The sequence below is a fragment of the Trachemys scripta genome, chromosome 8 (assembly GCF_013100865.1).
Source record: "Trachemys scripta elegans isolate TJP31775 chromosome 8, CAS_Tse_1.0, whole genome shotgun sequence".
Classification (NCBI taxonomy): domain Eukaryota; kingdom Metazoa; phylum Chordata; order Testudines; family Emydidae; genus Trachemys; species Trachemys scripta.
Genome location: NC_048305.1, coordinates 99,065,324 through 99,079,813, shown reverse-complemented (window position 1 = coordinate 99,079,813; position 14,490 = coordinate 99,065,324). Strand labels below are relative to the sequence as shown.

General features: G+C 41.4%; 1 protein-coding gene across 2 annotated transcripts in view; it reads right to left on the bottom strand.

Moving 5' to 3' along the window:
• Positions 1–14,490, bottom strand: part of EPS15 (epidermal growth factor receptor pathway substrate 15) — a 112,001-nt gene that overhangs the window by 18,435 nt on the left and 79,076 nt on the right. Inside the window, exons 15-21 of one of the 2 annotated variants that reach the window (XM_034778562.1) lie at positions 13,844–14,041; positions 10,572–10,769; positions 9,092–9,169; positions 8,680–8,770; positions 7,821–7,856; positions 3,315–3,451; positions 1,906–1,975 (exon numbers count right to left, since the gene is read on the bottom strand). In XM_034778562.1, coding sequence (XP_034634453.1) covers positions 1,906–1,975; positions 3,315–3,451; positions 7,821–7,856; positions 8,680–8,770; positions 9,092–9,169; positions 10,572–10,769; positions 13,844–14,041 — 808 coding nt within the window. The remainder of the gene's footprint in view (positions 1–1,905; positions 1,976–3,314; positions 3,452–7,820; positions 7,857–8,679; positions 8,771–9,091; positions 9,170–10,571; positions 10,770–13,843; positions 14,042–14,490) is intronic. The other variant, XM_034778563.1, reaches the window with a different exon arrangement.

The following is a 14,490-nucleotide window of genomic DNA, read 5'->3' as shown; positions in this document are numbered from 1 at the left end:
GATATAATCTGTCCAAATCCTTCAGAAACCTAATAGACATCGTAATGGAAAAAAGCGAGTGGTTATCCACAGGAGAGTGGAAAGATGTGATAACTGCTTGGTGGATTCTGATGGAACTAACAGCTAACCCCTGTTGTTGCGGAAACAAGAGATAGTTCACTGTATGCTGAATAGGAACCTTGAGCTGGGGAAATACATTTTCTGTCTGGACCAAATAGAGAATTTTTTTCATTTAGCAAAATAAGTAGTCCTAAATTGAAGGCTTGCTACTATTTAGAATGACTTCCTGCACTCCCTGCACAAGATCTTGGACAGGGGCAGAATTGGAGGGAAGGAATACAGCAGGCCCTTCAACCAGATTAGCAGGAAGGAATCTGTCAACAAACCCAGGCTGTGGCACACTCCAGAACAACAACAAGATGATTTTTTGTTTGCTTTTGTTGCAAATAGGTCCATTTGGGGAGTCCCCCACAGCAGGAAAATGGACCTGGTTACATCTGGATGAAGAGACCACTCGTGGTGACTTGTGAATGACCAGCTTAGGTGATCTACCAGAGCATTCTGAATCCCTAGAAGGTAAGCAGTTTCCAGGTTGATGGAACTGGCAATGCAGAAATTCTAAAGCAGAATCGCCTCTTGGCAGAATTTCATCAACCTGTCCCCCACCTGTTTGTTTCAAATAAATAAAATAAATAAATTAATTAATGGAGATATCCTATCTCCTAGAACTGGAAGGGACCCTGAAAGGTCATCGAGTCCAGCTCCCTGCCTTCACTAGCAGGACCAAGTACTGATTTTGCCCCAGATCCCTAAGTGGCCCTCTCAAGGATTGAACTCACAACTCTGAGTTTAGCAGGCCAATGCTCAAACCATTGAGCTATCCCTCCACAGAACATCGCTGCTGTGTTGTCTGCGAGCACCGACCCTGAGTAAGCATAAAATCCAAATGGATGGCCTGAAGCTCCCTGACATCTAGATCTTTAGATCTTGCACAGTCCAAAGATCTTGTGTCTATAAAGGACTTAAGTGAACTCCCCAATCCAGAGCCTAACACATCCGTGACTAGGGTGTCTCTTGCAGAGAAGCAGTGGGGACCCCCATGCAAACATTCAAGGGTTCTGTCCACCAGTCCAAGGAGGACAAGACCTGAGTAGGCACTTTAATCACCATCTTCATATGATGGCAGGCCAGTGAATACACTAAGGTGAACAACCCTGTCTCTTTGAAGTGCAGCCTGGCATGCTGCCCACATAAGGGCACACTGCCATGTACTCTTGAAGCTTGAGGCAGTTTTGTACTCTAGTGACAGGAGGCGTCTTTGTATCTAGAGCAAAAACACACATTGTTTGGAATCTCAACCCCAGCAAGAAAGCTTTGGCCTTCGCAGAATCCAGGACAGCCCCATTAAATCCTGTTCTCTGAACAGGAGACAGGGTAGATTTCACCCTATTGATCAGAGGTCACAGTGTGTCAAAGATGGTCTGAGTCCTGGAATAATCTAAAATGTACAAAACAGGTGCTATTTACACTAAAGAGGATAGGACTAGCAAATGCAAAGACAGCAGCTCCAACAACAGTCATGGGCAGTAGGAATGAACTGAGAGTCATTGGGGGTGGCTCCATCCTTTATTACTTGGGCACTTGTGCTGCCCTGAGGGGTACTAGTGAGGGAAAAAAATCTCTGACAACCGTGCAGGAGGGATGCACACACCTACAGTGGAATGGACCTATGAAATTACTTGAAGAAGCAGCTTTAGATACAATGTAGTTAGGAATAGTCTATAATTTAACGTTGCTATATAAATTCATAATCAAATAAGTGTTAAAGCCTATAAAACTAAAAAAGAATAAAATGGATTACAAATTAAAATAATTAAAAGGATGTATATAATCTCACTTCTTTACCTAGATCATTTGGTGCAGAAACAGCTGTTCCACCAGGAGCAAAAGGATCATTGTTCTTCAGTGTTTCTGTCTAAAAATGAGAAAATTCCTTTGATGAAGACTTGTTTTCTGCAGCTTGAAAAATAATCCCCAACATTCCCCTATCCCATCTCTAGCAAAAAATTGAGCTTCACCTCAAGACAAAAGATCATGTTTGTTGATCAATGCTATCACTGTCAATTTTTATTTTTTAATATGAAATGTTAACATTCATATAGCACCTTTACGCAGATTGCATAAGTGGCTAAGCATCACAACATTCTAACAGTAAAATACATATATATGATCTTCATTTTACAGATGAATGGACACAGGCAAAGAGGTTAAATGACAAAGATCATAAAGCAAGTCTGTGCCAAAAAGTGGGAATAGAATCTAGATCTCCTGATTCCCGTTCCTGTCTGTTAAAAGCACGTGACTAATGCTTCCTCGAGAACAGAACTCAAGAGTTTGGATTTCCAATCCGCAACTCTAGCCACTAGACCATGTTGTCGTAAAACCCTGATTTATGACTCTGGTGGGCAGAAAGCAGAAACTTAAAATCTCGTATGTCATGTTTTTAAATAACTGAAAATTTTGGTTCTCTGAGGCACCTATAGCTCCATAGAAGGAGGCACTACATTGCCACAAAATTTAGGAGAGCTTCTGCTGCCTGCACAGCACAGGAATGGAGTCATGGACCATGCAATGCCAAGGATACAAGTGACCTTTAGTTAAACTAGCAGTTTCAATTAACTGAAATTCGCAATAGAGGTGTTGTTTCAGGATTTTTAGCAAAGTTTATTTAATTTTTTAAGGGAGTTATTTTCCAAAAAATGTAGAACTAAGGAATCAAATCTTATTAATATTTTACATCATTTTACATGCTTCTCCCAATACCCACTATTTTCTAGTAGAAATGTGACTAGGAATAGCATTTAGCAGAGGGCTGTACGTGCAGAGTTAAAAAACCACTAAACTATTTTCCAGTGGAAATTAATACTTACAGCAAAATATCCATGCACTACCGAAAATACCCAATACCTCATATATTTGAGTGCAGGGTTTGGCAGGGGGGCGGCGCGGGTCGCGGCGCTGGGGGGGGTTCGGTGGCGCTCGGTGGGGCGCTTGGGGGGGGGGGTTCCGGCGGTGCTCGACAGGGGGCGTGGGCTCCGGCAGCGCGGCGCTCGGCGGGGGGGGCGGGGGGGGGGCGCGGGGGGGGGGGGGGTTCGGGTGGCGCGGCGCTCGGGGGGGGGGTGGCGCTTTTTTTTGCTGCTTGGGGCAGCAAAAAAGTTAGAGCCAGCCCTGTTTGAGTGTATCCAAATATACAAGATCATCTCCATTTTGAACAAACTATTAGTACACCTCTCCCTTCCTCCCATCAAACTTACTGTGAGATTATTGCTGTTGCTTGTTGTGCTGAAAGGATCAGTGTCCACAGTCACAAAAGGATCAGTGGAGGATTGTTTGAAAAAAGAGTCAGCTGCAAAAGGATCTGAATCTTTGAAGGGATCACCATCAAAAGGATCTGAAGGAAAAAAATACAATGGGCCTGTTAAAGGAATATTTCTTGTAAATATTTCCTGCTAGTTCTTTTTAGATTGAAGTCTTAAAAACAAATGTAATTTTGTACAGCTTCCTTTATATTACAGCAGAGAACCAGCTCCTCTGTAGTGAAGGTTGGGCATCACTTTCTGATTAAAGGCAAAGTCTTCTAAAGTGCTCTAAAATCCACCTGCTTACTCAGATGGTCTTGAAATTTGCTGTGCCTCATAGGGGTGTGGGATAGTGTTAATGGCCCAAATATGGGCACCATTCAGCCAGGAATTTGGTAAGGAAGCCCCCTAAAAATTATTTTACAAAAATCTAAAAAGCTACTTTTTGGTCCACACCTAAAACCATGATTCTGATCCTCTGTAAACTGACCTCAGGCACTTGGGATTTAGCTCAACTAGTGTACAGCACCAACTACTCCTTTGGGGGGTTATACTGAAGTTATTCAGGGTAAAATTAGGAAAGTAGCTGGACCCAAAGGGAATTAAACGTTCACATGGAGCAAGACTAGGGCTCTGCTGAAACAACAGTGTTTGAAGTCAGCCCATTCTCACAGTGGTGGCTCAAGTGGTCATACTGTGGCCACTCACCCTGAGCTATACTTGTGTGTAAGTTTAAACCCTACCCTTGACAGAAATGGGAGAATGATCGGTAGGCATGTTGCTATATCTGTCTCTGTCGAGGGATTTTTATACCTTTGGGAAATATGTCCTGAGTAATATAGCTACTTTAGAAGGGGTCTAACTTTTTTCGGGGGCCTCTTCCTGAACCCCCATATAAGCCAGCATTTGGGGGAATCCTACCCCTTTCAGGAGGGCTGAGCTCATCTTCCTACCCTGTGTCCTGTGATCTAGAGGCCCATGTTCTTCACATCAGATATAAGCCCCTCTCCCTGACCCCCATGTGAGCCAGGATTTTGTGGGCTCTGCCGTTCTGGATGGGGAGCTGAGAACAGGCATGCTCTACGCATGCATGAAGCACTCACTACTGAGAACAGCTATGCTTGGTGCATAGCCCAGGCTTGCAACCACGGATCCTGGGGAGGGAGGAAAGAAGAACACCTCCTGAGATGACTGGAGTAGTTCGCATCTCTTAGAAATATTGTTTCAGGCTGTATTCATCTCCATAGGGCGTTGTCATTCAACTGAGAACATCTTATTGAGATGAATGAAGGGCCACTTCACATCTCTCTAAGCCTCCTATGCAGCTGATAGATAGACTTCCCCATACACTAGACCCAGATTTGAGGTAGGAACTCGGTCTTCACTCTCCTGCCTTTGCCTGTTTCCATCTGATAGAATCACAGAACTGGAAGGGACCTTGAGAGGTCATCTAGTCCAGTCCCCTGCACTCATGCACTAAGTATTATCTAGACCATCCCTGTCAGGTGTTTGTCTAAACTGCTCTTAATCTCCAATGATGGAGATTCCACAACCTCCCTAGGCAATTTATTCCAGTGCTTAACTGCCCTGACAGGAAGTTTTTCCTAACGTCCAACCTAAGCCTCTCCTGCTGCAATTTAAGCCCATTGCTTCTTGTCCTATCCTCAGAGGTTAAGAGAAAGAATTTTTCTTCCCCCTCCGTGTAACAACCTTTTACATACTTGAAAACTGTTATGTCCCCTCTTAGTCTTCTCTTTTCCAGACTAAACAAACCCAATTTTTTCAATCTTCCCTCATAGGTCGTTTTCTAGACCTTTAATAATTTTTGTCGCTCTTCTCTGGACTTTCTCCAATTTGTCCACATCTTTCCTGAAATGTGGCGCCCAGAACTGGACACAATACTCCAGTTGAGGCCTAATCAGTGCGGAGTAGAGCGGAAGAATTACTTCTTGTGTTGTGCTTACAACACTCCTGCTAATACATCCCAGAAGGATGTTCACTTTTTTTGCGACAGTGTTACACTGTTGACTCTCTTTTAGCTTGTGGTCCACTATGAGCCCCAGATCCCTTTCCAGAGTACTCCTTCCTAGGCAGTCATGAGAAGGTCATGCAAGACAGTATCAAAAGCTTTACTAAAGTCAAGATATACCACATCTACCACTTCCCCCACATCCACAAGGCTTGTTACCCTGTCAAAGAAAGCTATCAGGTTGGTTTGACACTATTTGTTTTTGACAAATCCATGCTGACTGTTACTTATCACCTTATTATCTTCTAGATGTTTGCAAACTGATTGCTTAATTATTTGCTCCATTATCTTTCCGGGTACAGAAGTTAAGCTGACTGGTCTAATTCCCCGGGTTGTCCTTATTTCCCTTTTTATAGATTGGCACTATATTTGCCCTTTTCCAGTCTTCTGGAATCTCTCCCGTCTTCCGTGACTTTTCAAAGATAATCACTAATGGCTCAGATATCTCCTCAGTCAGCATCTTGAGTATTCCAGGATGCATTTTATCAGGCCCTTCTGACTTGAAGACGTCTAATTTGTCCAAGTAATTTTTAACTTGTTCTTTCCCTATTTTAGCCTCTTCTGATCCTACCTCATTTTCACTGGCATTCACGATGTTAGACATCCAATCACCACCAACCTTCTTGGTGCTGTTTGCTCCAACCCTCTCCCCTTATCCCCCTCACAGTCTCTCCCCCTTAGATTCACTCGACACCTGCCCCTCTTATCCTCTTCTCCCCTACCCCCCTCAGTTCCCTTCAGTGTCCTCTCTCCCTACACTTTATTTTCCATTTAGCTTATCCCTTCCTACCTATACCAACTTGAAAACATTAAATTGTAGCACTAACATGACGCTTGCTGCCATCATCTTGGTCACGCTGCTTTTGTGTTCTACCTCACTCTCCCATCATTTCTCAGTCTTGTCTATTTACATCGTATGCTCTTTTGGGCAGGGACTGTCTGATGTTCTATGTTTGTGCAGTGCCAAGCACAATGGGACCCCATTCTTGGTTGGGCCTTAGCCACTACCATAATAAACATGATTAATAACAAATTAAACAAATTTAAAACTTGGAAAACCAGAAATTACAAGTACATGCAAATTTTACTCAGCCCTCTGAGTGATGCTCCAACATGCCAACACCACACATACTAACAATTTACCCTTACAGATGCTACAATGTATGTTGCTGAAAACTTCACAGGGTGGCAGAAAATGAGGGGTAATGCTTTACAGAATAAGGACTCTGTGTAAATATTCAGTAGGATAAGTGACTGAGGGCAGCTCATTCTAATAGCCTGCACTGTTTTTAAATGCATTTCCCAGCTAAATTGAAACACTGCTTTATTGAACTTACCATTTATCAACATTAGAAAAGTTACAAGAGACAGTATTGTTGGAACATTTCAAGTTGAACAATTGCTCCCAATTTCCTTGGATTCTGCACTCCATAATAACTTCCTCTAGAAATCTTACCTGCTAGTGAGAATCCTTATATTCTTGACTGTAATTACTCAATTCCAGCATGTAAAAGCAAACCTAGGGTTCTCTCCCTTCCTCTCTTAATGGGAAAGTTGTTTGATGTGCTAACTCTTGGCAAACAGTCATTTGGACAGGCAATTCTTACAAAACACCTGAGATCTAGAATCACACTATTCCAGTTCATCAGAGTTTGGATAGGATCACACAGCATGCAGAAAGGTACTTTAAAAAAAAAATCCTCTACAAGTTCAAACAAATGCATTAGGCAGCCTATTGTACTGAAATAGTATCACAAAGTTATATAAAAATGGTGACATTTAAAAATTCAGAACTTGTATCTCTCAACATAATGATCAAACAGGACTGGTTTCCACTTCTGCTAAAAATGCTGTTTTTATTATCTAGAGAGTTTAGTTCACTTACTGAGAATAATCACCTGTAAGTTAGTTCAGGGTCTGGCAATGCAATGACACTGTCTGCACAACCATTCTAATTTGATGTGCTAGAGAAAGGTGCTGGATTGATAGCCCTCAAGATTAAAGTCCCAATTAGCTACAGGACAGATACTAAACGGGCACTGACAGCACAGTGTCACTGGCACCACTATCAGTGCGCCTCAAACCCAACTCTGGCTATTTCTCATGGTGAAAGAATAGTTTGGTGTACATTGCTATTCAGTCCTTGGCCTTTCTGCAGACTCACATCCAAGGGCCAATTACAGCCAGTAGTAATGGGGCTAATTTGATGTGGACAACTGAGTTAAACCTACTGAGCTCAAACATATTTAACACAAAGCTCTGTACAGCCATCAAATGGTAGCTGTTTCAGGTCATTACTGCCTTGGTCAGATTCACAAGTGATTGAGATGTGAAAGTTTTCATATAATCCATCACCAATCCTATGAGACAGCTAGTCCTTCACACTAGATATTTACAAAGCATTACATTTAAGAGCTTTAGTATCTACTTACCAACTTTCCCAAAAGGGTCATCCTTGAAAGGATCACCTGTTTAAAAAAAAATAAAAAAAGGAAAAAAGCACTGAAATCTTTTAGCAAAAACATGCTTTCAACCGAGGGTCACTTCGTTGCAGATTCCTAGCAAGCTATAAAGGAATTTGCAACTCTTGCTTGTCGGAGTATTTCCTCTCACTTCAGTGGGACTACAATAGCTGGCATTGAAGTCAACATTTGCCAAAAAATAACTGTTACCACTATTTCCTAGTGTAAGTATAGTCAAAGTGGTGATCTCCAAGATAACTCTGTGGTACCGGATAGTAAATGCTTAGATATCACAATATTTGCCTTCATATATGCTTAGAATACAAAATCATAGCAGTAACAGCTATTGGAAAATCCTGAGTTTTTATAATAGGACTAGTGCAGTCTGACTATTGTGAAAGTTACTACTCCCTTGAGTTAGATTTACAGGACTAGGCCCAAAGTTTCCATAAAATAGAGCAGACAATCTGCCCTCCTCTTTAATACAGAAAGAGAGCCTCTGGAGAACAGGTATCAGCATAAACTTCTCTCTGGGAGGAGGCAGAAGAGGTGTGGATGAAGGAGCAGTTGCCATGGCTACTGCAAAAGCAAACCTCTCCTTTCACATTCAGTTTTTGGGACACTAATGGCTACCCTCTTCTGGTGCTTGGACTAAAACCCTCACAATGCATCAGTAGATTTCAGAGACCCCACCACAACTGCAGTCAATGGAAAACCATTCTTCTACTACAAAACTCAATTCCAGTCCAAATACACATTAATTTTTAAGACACATTAATACAACTAACCCTCTTTCAGGAAATTCATGCTAACAGAAAAATCTACTTACTGCCAACAAAGGGGTCAGACTGGAAGAAGTCTAAATTGGCTTCTGTAACTTGATCAGGCAGAGGATGAGATTCTGTAGCAAATGGATCTTCCTAGGGGGAAAAAGTATGAAAAAACATTTGCCTTTTGAAGTTTAGAAAAATAAGGATACTAAAAGTTAAAAGACCAACTACAATTCTAATTAATTCAGTGATGGACAGCTGAAAAGTCAGTCAACAGAAATCTTCAGTATACCAAATGAAAAAACGTTTTCCATTCATTCATACCCAAAATTAAAAGCAACTGTAGAAATCAAAGTGATGACAATAAGTGTTTTATGGTCATGGGGCGACTCAGTGATTGGAAGTCAACATAATCCATCTCAATGTAAAGATTTCTTGCTGTATTCTGTTTTTAAATCTGTACAAACCCACTTTTTTGTTAACAGTTGCAGTCAGGGTCTCTTTCTCTTCTCCGATAGCAGCATTTGTTGTTTCAGGGCTATTCCTTACCTATTACAACAAACAAGAACACTGACATTCACATATGACAAGATTCTATCCTCTAGAATATGTAAGGGTTTCTGTATCAGAGACGGAATATACTTCAATAAATGACTACGCCAACTATAGAATTGTAAAACACACCTATTAAAAAGGAACAGATCTACTGAATATTGATTTTCCATATGCCAAATCGACACAAAAACATACTGTAGCCTATTCAAATACCTAAAGAGAGAACACATACCCTTATGGACCAAGAGCATCTTTATATTTTGTAACATTATGAAATGTTTAGAGAACTCTGAAGATGCAGTGAAAGCCAAGAACCCAAGAAAAAAGGCAGTTCAGCAAACAGAGCAGCTTTAGGGCATGGCTATACTTGCAGATGCAGAGCGCTTTGAGTTAAGCCAGCCTTCGCAGAGCGCAGTAGGGAAAGCGCTGCAATCTGTCCACACTGACTGCTTCAAGCGCACTGGCATGGCCACATTTGCGGCACCTGCAGCGGCATTGGGAGTGGTGCTTTATGGGCAGCTATCCCAGCATGCAAGTGACTGCGTGATTTTAAAATGGGAGGGGTGGGATGGAGTGTGACGGAGTGTGTTGTGTGTATGTGGGGGGGAGAGAGAGAGTGGGTTTTTGGGGGGCTGAGAGCATGTCAGCATGCTGTCTTGTAAGTTCAGACAGTAACAGACCCGTCTCCCCGCCCCTCTCTCTCACACACACACACACACACACCATTCCACAGTAATGGCTTGCATGCCGGCTGTCAGAAACGGGGCTTTGAAAGGGCATTTCCTACAGGAGTTCAAAACAAATACAAGAGTGGCCACTCCACTTAAGGGGATTATGGGACATTTCCGGAGGCCGATCAGAGCACAGTAACACAACACCTCATTCACACTGACGCCTGGGCGTTGTAGCCAAGGCGCAGCAAACGTTATTCCACTCGCCGAGGTGAAGTACCAGCAGCGCTGTAGCCGCGGAGTCGGAGCGCTCTACGTGCCTTGCCAGTGCGCCCAGGGCTCCTTTATTGCGCTGTAACTCGCAAGTGTAGCCAAGCCCTTAGATTTCAGTACTATTTCTTATTCTGTCCATGCTACCTAAGTTGTAGAAGATTGTTCTCCTTTTGCGCACAGGGAATATCAATTCAGATCACTAAATTTATGAGAGACTTGTTTTGGTGACAAAGTAAACTTATTACATAGTCACTTGTCATCCAAATGAAAATTGCCTGCTCTCATGATACTCATCTTCCAACAAAATGAAATATGATCTTTGATAAAATGACTGATTTGTTGTGCCTTTTTAAAAAAAAAAAAAAGTTCAGCTTTACTACATCCCTAACTCACTCAGATATTACTACTGTACTATATAATAACTAAGAAGGCAATCAAAACTCTTTACTCACTGGAGACTCGTGGTTTATTTGTTCGGCTTCTGCTGAACTCTCCCTTTCAGTGTTCTCATTAAGGTTAGCAGCTTCACTGCTGCTGTTGCTAAGGCTAGAATGATCTGCAGTTCCATTAACAAGTAGATTGTGTGGGTGAGAGTGCCAGTTAAATTGGTTATTTTCCAATTCTTTCAGCTCAAAGAGTTTTGTTTCCATCTGCAAAGAGCAAGCATAAATACATATATTCGTATAGCAGCAGGAGAAAATAGCACATACTTTTCTGCTTACACATGGGAGAGAGAGAATGCAGTATGTACCTGAAATTACTGTTTTCTGAAAGTGAGGAATAACAGAGACACACTCTTGGGTTTCAGCCTCAGGTGTGAGGTTCAGAACATGATTAACAAAAAAATGTAGAAGAGGAGAAGCCATGTGGTCTAAGAACAGAACTAGATGTTAAGAACTCAGATAAATCCCACTTCTAACAAGAACTTAGTCTATCGAGTTGGATAAATCACAACCCCTCTCACACCATTTCCCCACCTGGGAACCACCACCCTACCTCATAGGGGTATTGTGAGGAGTAATTAACATTCGTGAAGTACTTTGAAGATATGCAGCAGTATTACCAGCAGAGTCACAGATCCCATTATCCATGAGCACAGTTAAGCTGCATTAGTCCCCAACTGTTATTCTTTTGTTTTTAACGAAGTTAAGACAAAATTGCAAAGCCAACATCTAGCAGAATTCCCACTTTAAGAGAACAAAAATTACACATTAGTCATCTTCTCCAAAGGTGAGTTAATAGCCATTTTTAAAGACCAAAAATCTCATAGGATGTCACCATAAGGAGATCTATATTCACATCTACCTATCTATCTGTACCATTTGTTACACTTACATGCATTACTGTAGCATCATAGCACATCACAATCTAAAACATTTATCTGCACAACCACCCGGTAAGGTAGGGAAGTATTATTCCATTTTACAGATGGGAACTGAGGCAGACAAACTAAGTCATTTGTCCAAGGACACAAAGGAATCCTGTGGAGGAGTAGGAAATTCAACCAGCATCTTCTGAGTCCCAGGCAAGTACCTGAACCATTGGACAATCCTGCCACAGCCGCCAATGTATTTTCTGTACATTCTTTGTAAGTGGAGGTAGAGGGGGAAATCAGGAAGACCAAAAGAAAATATGAATTAAAAAATCTGTTAAAAAAAAAGATTGCTACTTATTGCAAGAAAAATACAACTAACCACTCAAAAATAAATGTGAGATACTGTCTTAAGCGCCTCTTTGCTAATGGAAGAAAAGGAATAAGCAGCTGGAGACAAAGACATTCTCTCTCAACCTGGGTTCACATACCCTGTGATGCAACAATGCCAAGTACATTTCTTTGCTACTCAGCTTCTAAACTGCATGTTTTTTTCATAGATGCTAGGACTGGAAGGGACCTTCAGCCTATGGCTGAAATCAAGGAGTGTGGATATACTGTACATTATCTCTAAAGGAAAATATACATTTTTATTACTGTATATACTCGTTCATAAGCCAAATATTTTTGGTAAAAAAAAAAAAAGATGCATCAAAGAGCGGGGGTCGGCTTATAAACATGTCTACACCAAAATTTGATGATTTTAAACTCTATGGAATCACAATTGAATATCTAATACATTGTCATTTTGTTTACCTGGAGCGTCTGCAAGCCATGGAACAGCCACTTCCCACAGCTCCCATTGGCTGGGAACAGTGAACCGCCGCCACAGGGAGCTGAGGGGCTCCATGCCTGCAGATGCTCCAGGGTAAACAAAACGTCCCGACCTGCCAACGGCTTACCCTGACGGCCGGGAGCCAAAGTTTGCCAACCCCTGAAATACAGGGTTGGCTTATGAAAGGGTCACACAGTTTTTGCTATTTTTACCTAACCATCTTGGGGGCCAACTTATAAACGAACGGGCTAATGAACGAGTATATACAGTAATTCACATGAAGTGAGGCTTAACACCAAAAATAAAAATGTAAGCGTACAATAAAGACATAGCGATGATGGCTGTAAAACTCCCAACATTAAATTGCCGGGTTAAAAACTAAATTAAGATTTTTAGGTTCAAAGCTAAAAAACAGACTTACCCATGGAATTCAAAATAAAAAATATCTGGTTTGTATATTAGCAGAAGAGGCTGTGCCTTAACCAAGCAGGAAGAAGGACCCTGACCATAGTGCTCTCTAGCATGAAAACCAAAGCGGCATTAACAGTGGCCTCTAGAGGTGCACCTCATCTTTCTAGTCAAATGAGTATCCTGCTAAAAACCGGTAAGGCATTCAGAGAGAAAGAAAAACAGCAAAGAACAAGGATGCATATTAGCTACACTGATGTCCAGGAGTAGCACAGGGAAACAGAGTCAACCACTAGCAAAAATAAAGTTGAGTGTGAGTGTGGGTGTGGGGGGAAGCAGAGAAATAAAAGGGGTTTCAGACCTACAGTATAACCAGAGGGGCACTAATTCAACTCAGTGATTGCAAATGGAAGCTACAATGCTCTTTTTAAACAGAATACTGAATAAATATTATACATATGGAGCACGTGTGTGCACGGTGGCTAGTGCACCAATTTACCACCTCTGGATAACTAGTCTCAAACACAAATGAAAATACATTCGATGGTTCTCAATTTAATCCCATTTATGCAATCATAGAAGAATACGACTAGAAGGGACCTCAGATTCAGTGCCCTGCACTCAAGGCAGGATTAAGTATTATCTAGACCATCCCTCACAGGTTTTTGTCTAACCTGCTCTTAATCTCCAATGACAATGCTCCAAATCACAATACCAACATAAGCCTTTGAAGTTTCTACTCAAGATGTGTCAATGACCAGAATAGCAAAGGCTGTCGTGGGTCAGGGCTGGAGTACAAAGCTTAGATAGCAGCACTGACTTGAGCCAAGTATAGTATGGGCAGCTGCTAGTTCCTCACTTTCAATAAATTTTCTTATAAAATTATTATTTTATTAAGTAAAATGTACATTGTAATATAAACGAGGCGCCTGTATCATCCAAAACATAAGCTCATTGACCTTGGAGACTTTAATAATAGAAATACCATAGCTCGCATAGCATCATCTGATAATTAATATCAGACTACAGTAATATTAACCAGTTAGCAGGAAACAAAATTTGTATAAGGAAGCAAAAGAAAAACGAGCAAAGTAAAGGGGAAAAAACCCCAAAGGGGCGTCGTCTTATGATATATTAACATTTGTTGATACTTTTCCACAATGCCTTACTGAATTGATTTCCTGTTGTGTATCCTGCAGATGCTGCTGAAGAGGTCCCAGCTGTGCTTTCCCTGACTCTACGCATTGCGCTAGCTCAGCGGTTTCTTGCTGCAGGCGACTTAGCTCCTCTTGAGCTTTGGTCAGTTCCTCCTCATATGTTGAGATCTTAGATTCCTGACTCATTTCTTCAGCCTTCAGTGAGGCAATCTGCAGAATGAAGGAACACTTCATTAATTAAAACCAAATCCAATTAAAATAGGATATGTTTATCAGAAGCTACTTTCAAATACCAAAAAATAACCAGGAAAAATCCCAGCTGCAATTAATGTACGTTTCCCACTGGAGATTTAAAGCCATATCGACGCTAATATTAAACCAGAGGTAGCCAAAAGTGGGTTTAAATATCATCATGGCTAACAAGGTTTTAGCATAGTTTCCTTGACAAACATGGACAGATTTTTATATTGATAATACTGTTAGGATGCTATACCTAGAGGGGATAGTTTAGATTCTCGCTATAGATTATCTGGAGTTGATAGCCTATACTACAGTTTACAGAAAAAGCATCTGTCTACATTGCTCAGTGAAAGTGTCAGAATGCTGCTAGCTACAACTGTAGTTAACACAAGGATAGTCAGCATGTTTTCAACCCTAGC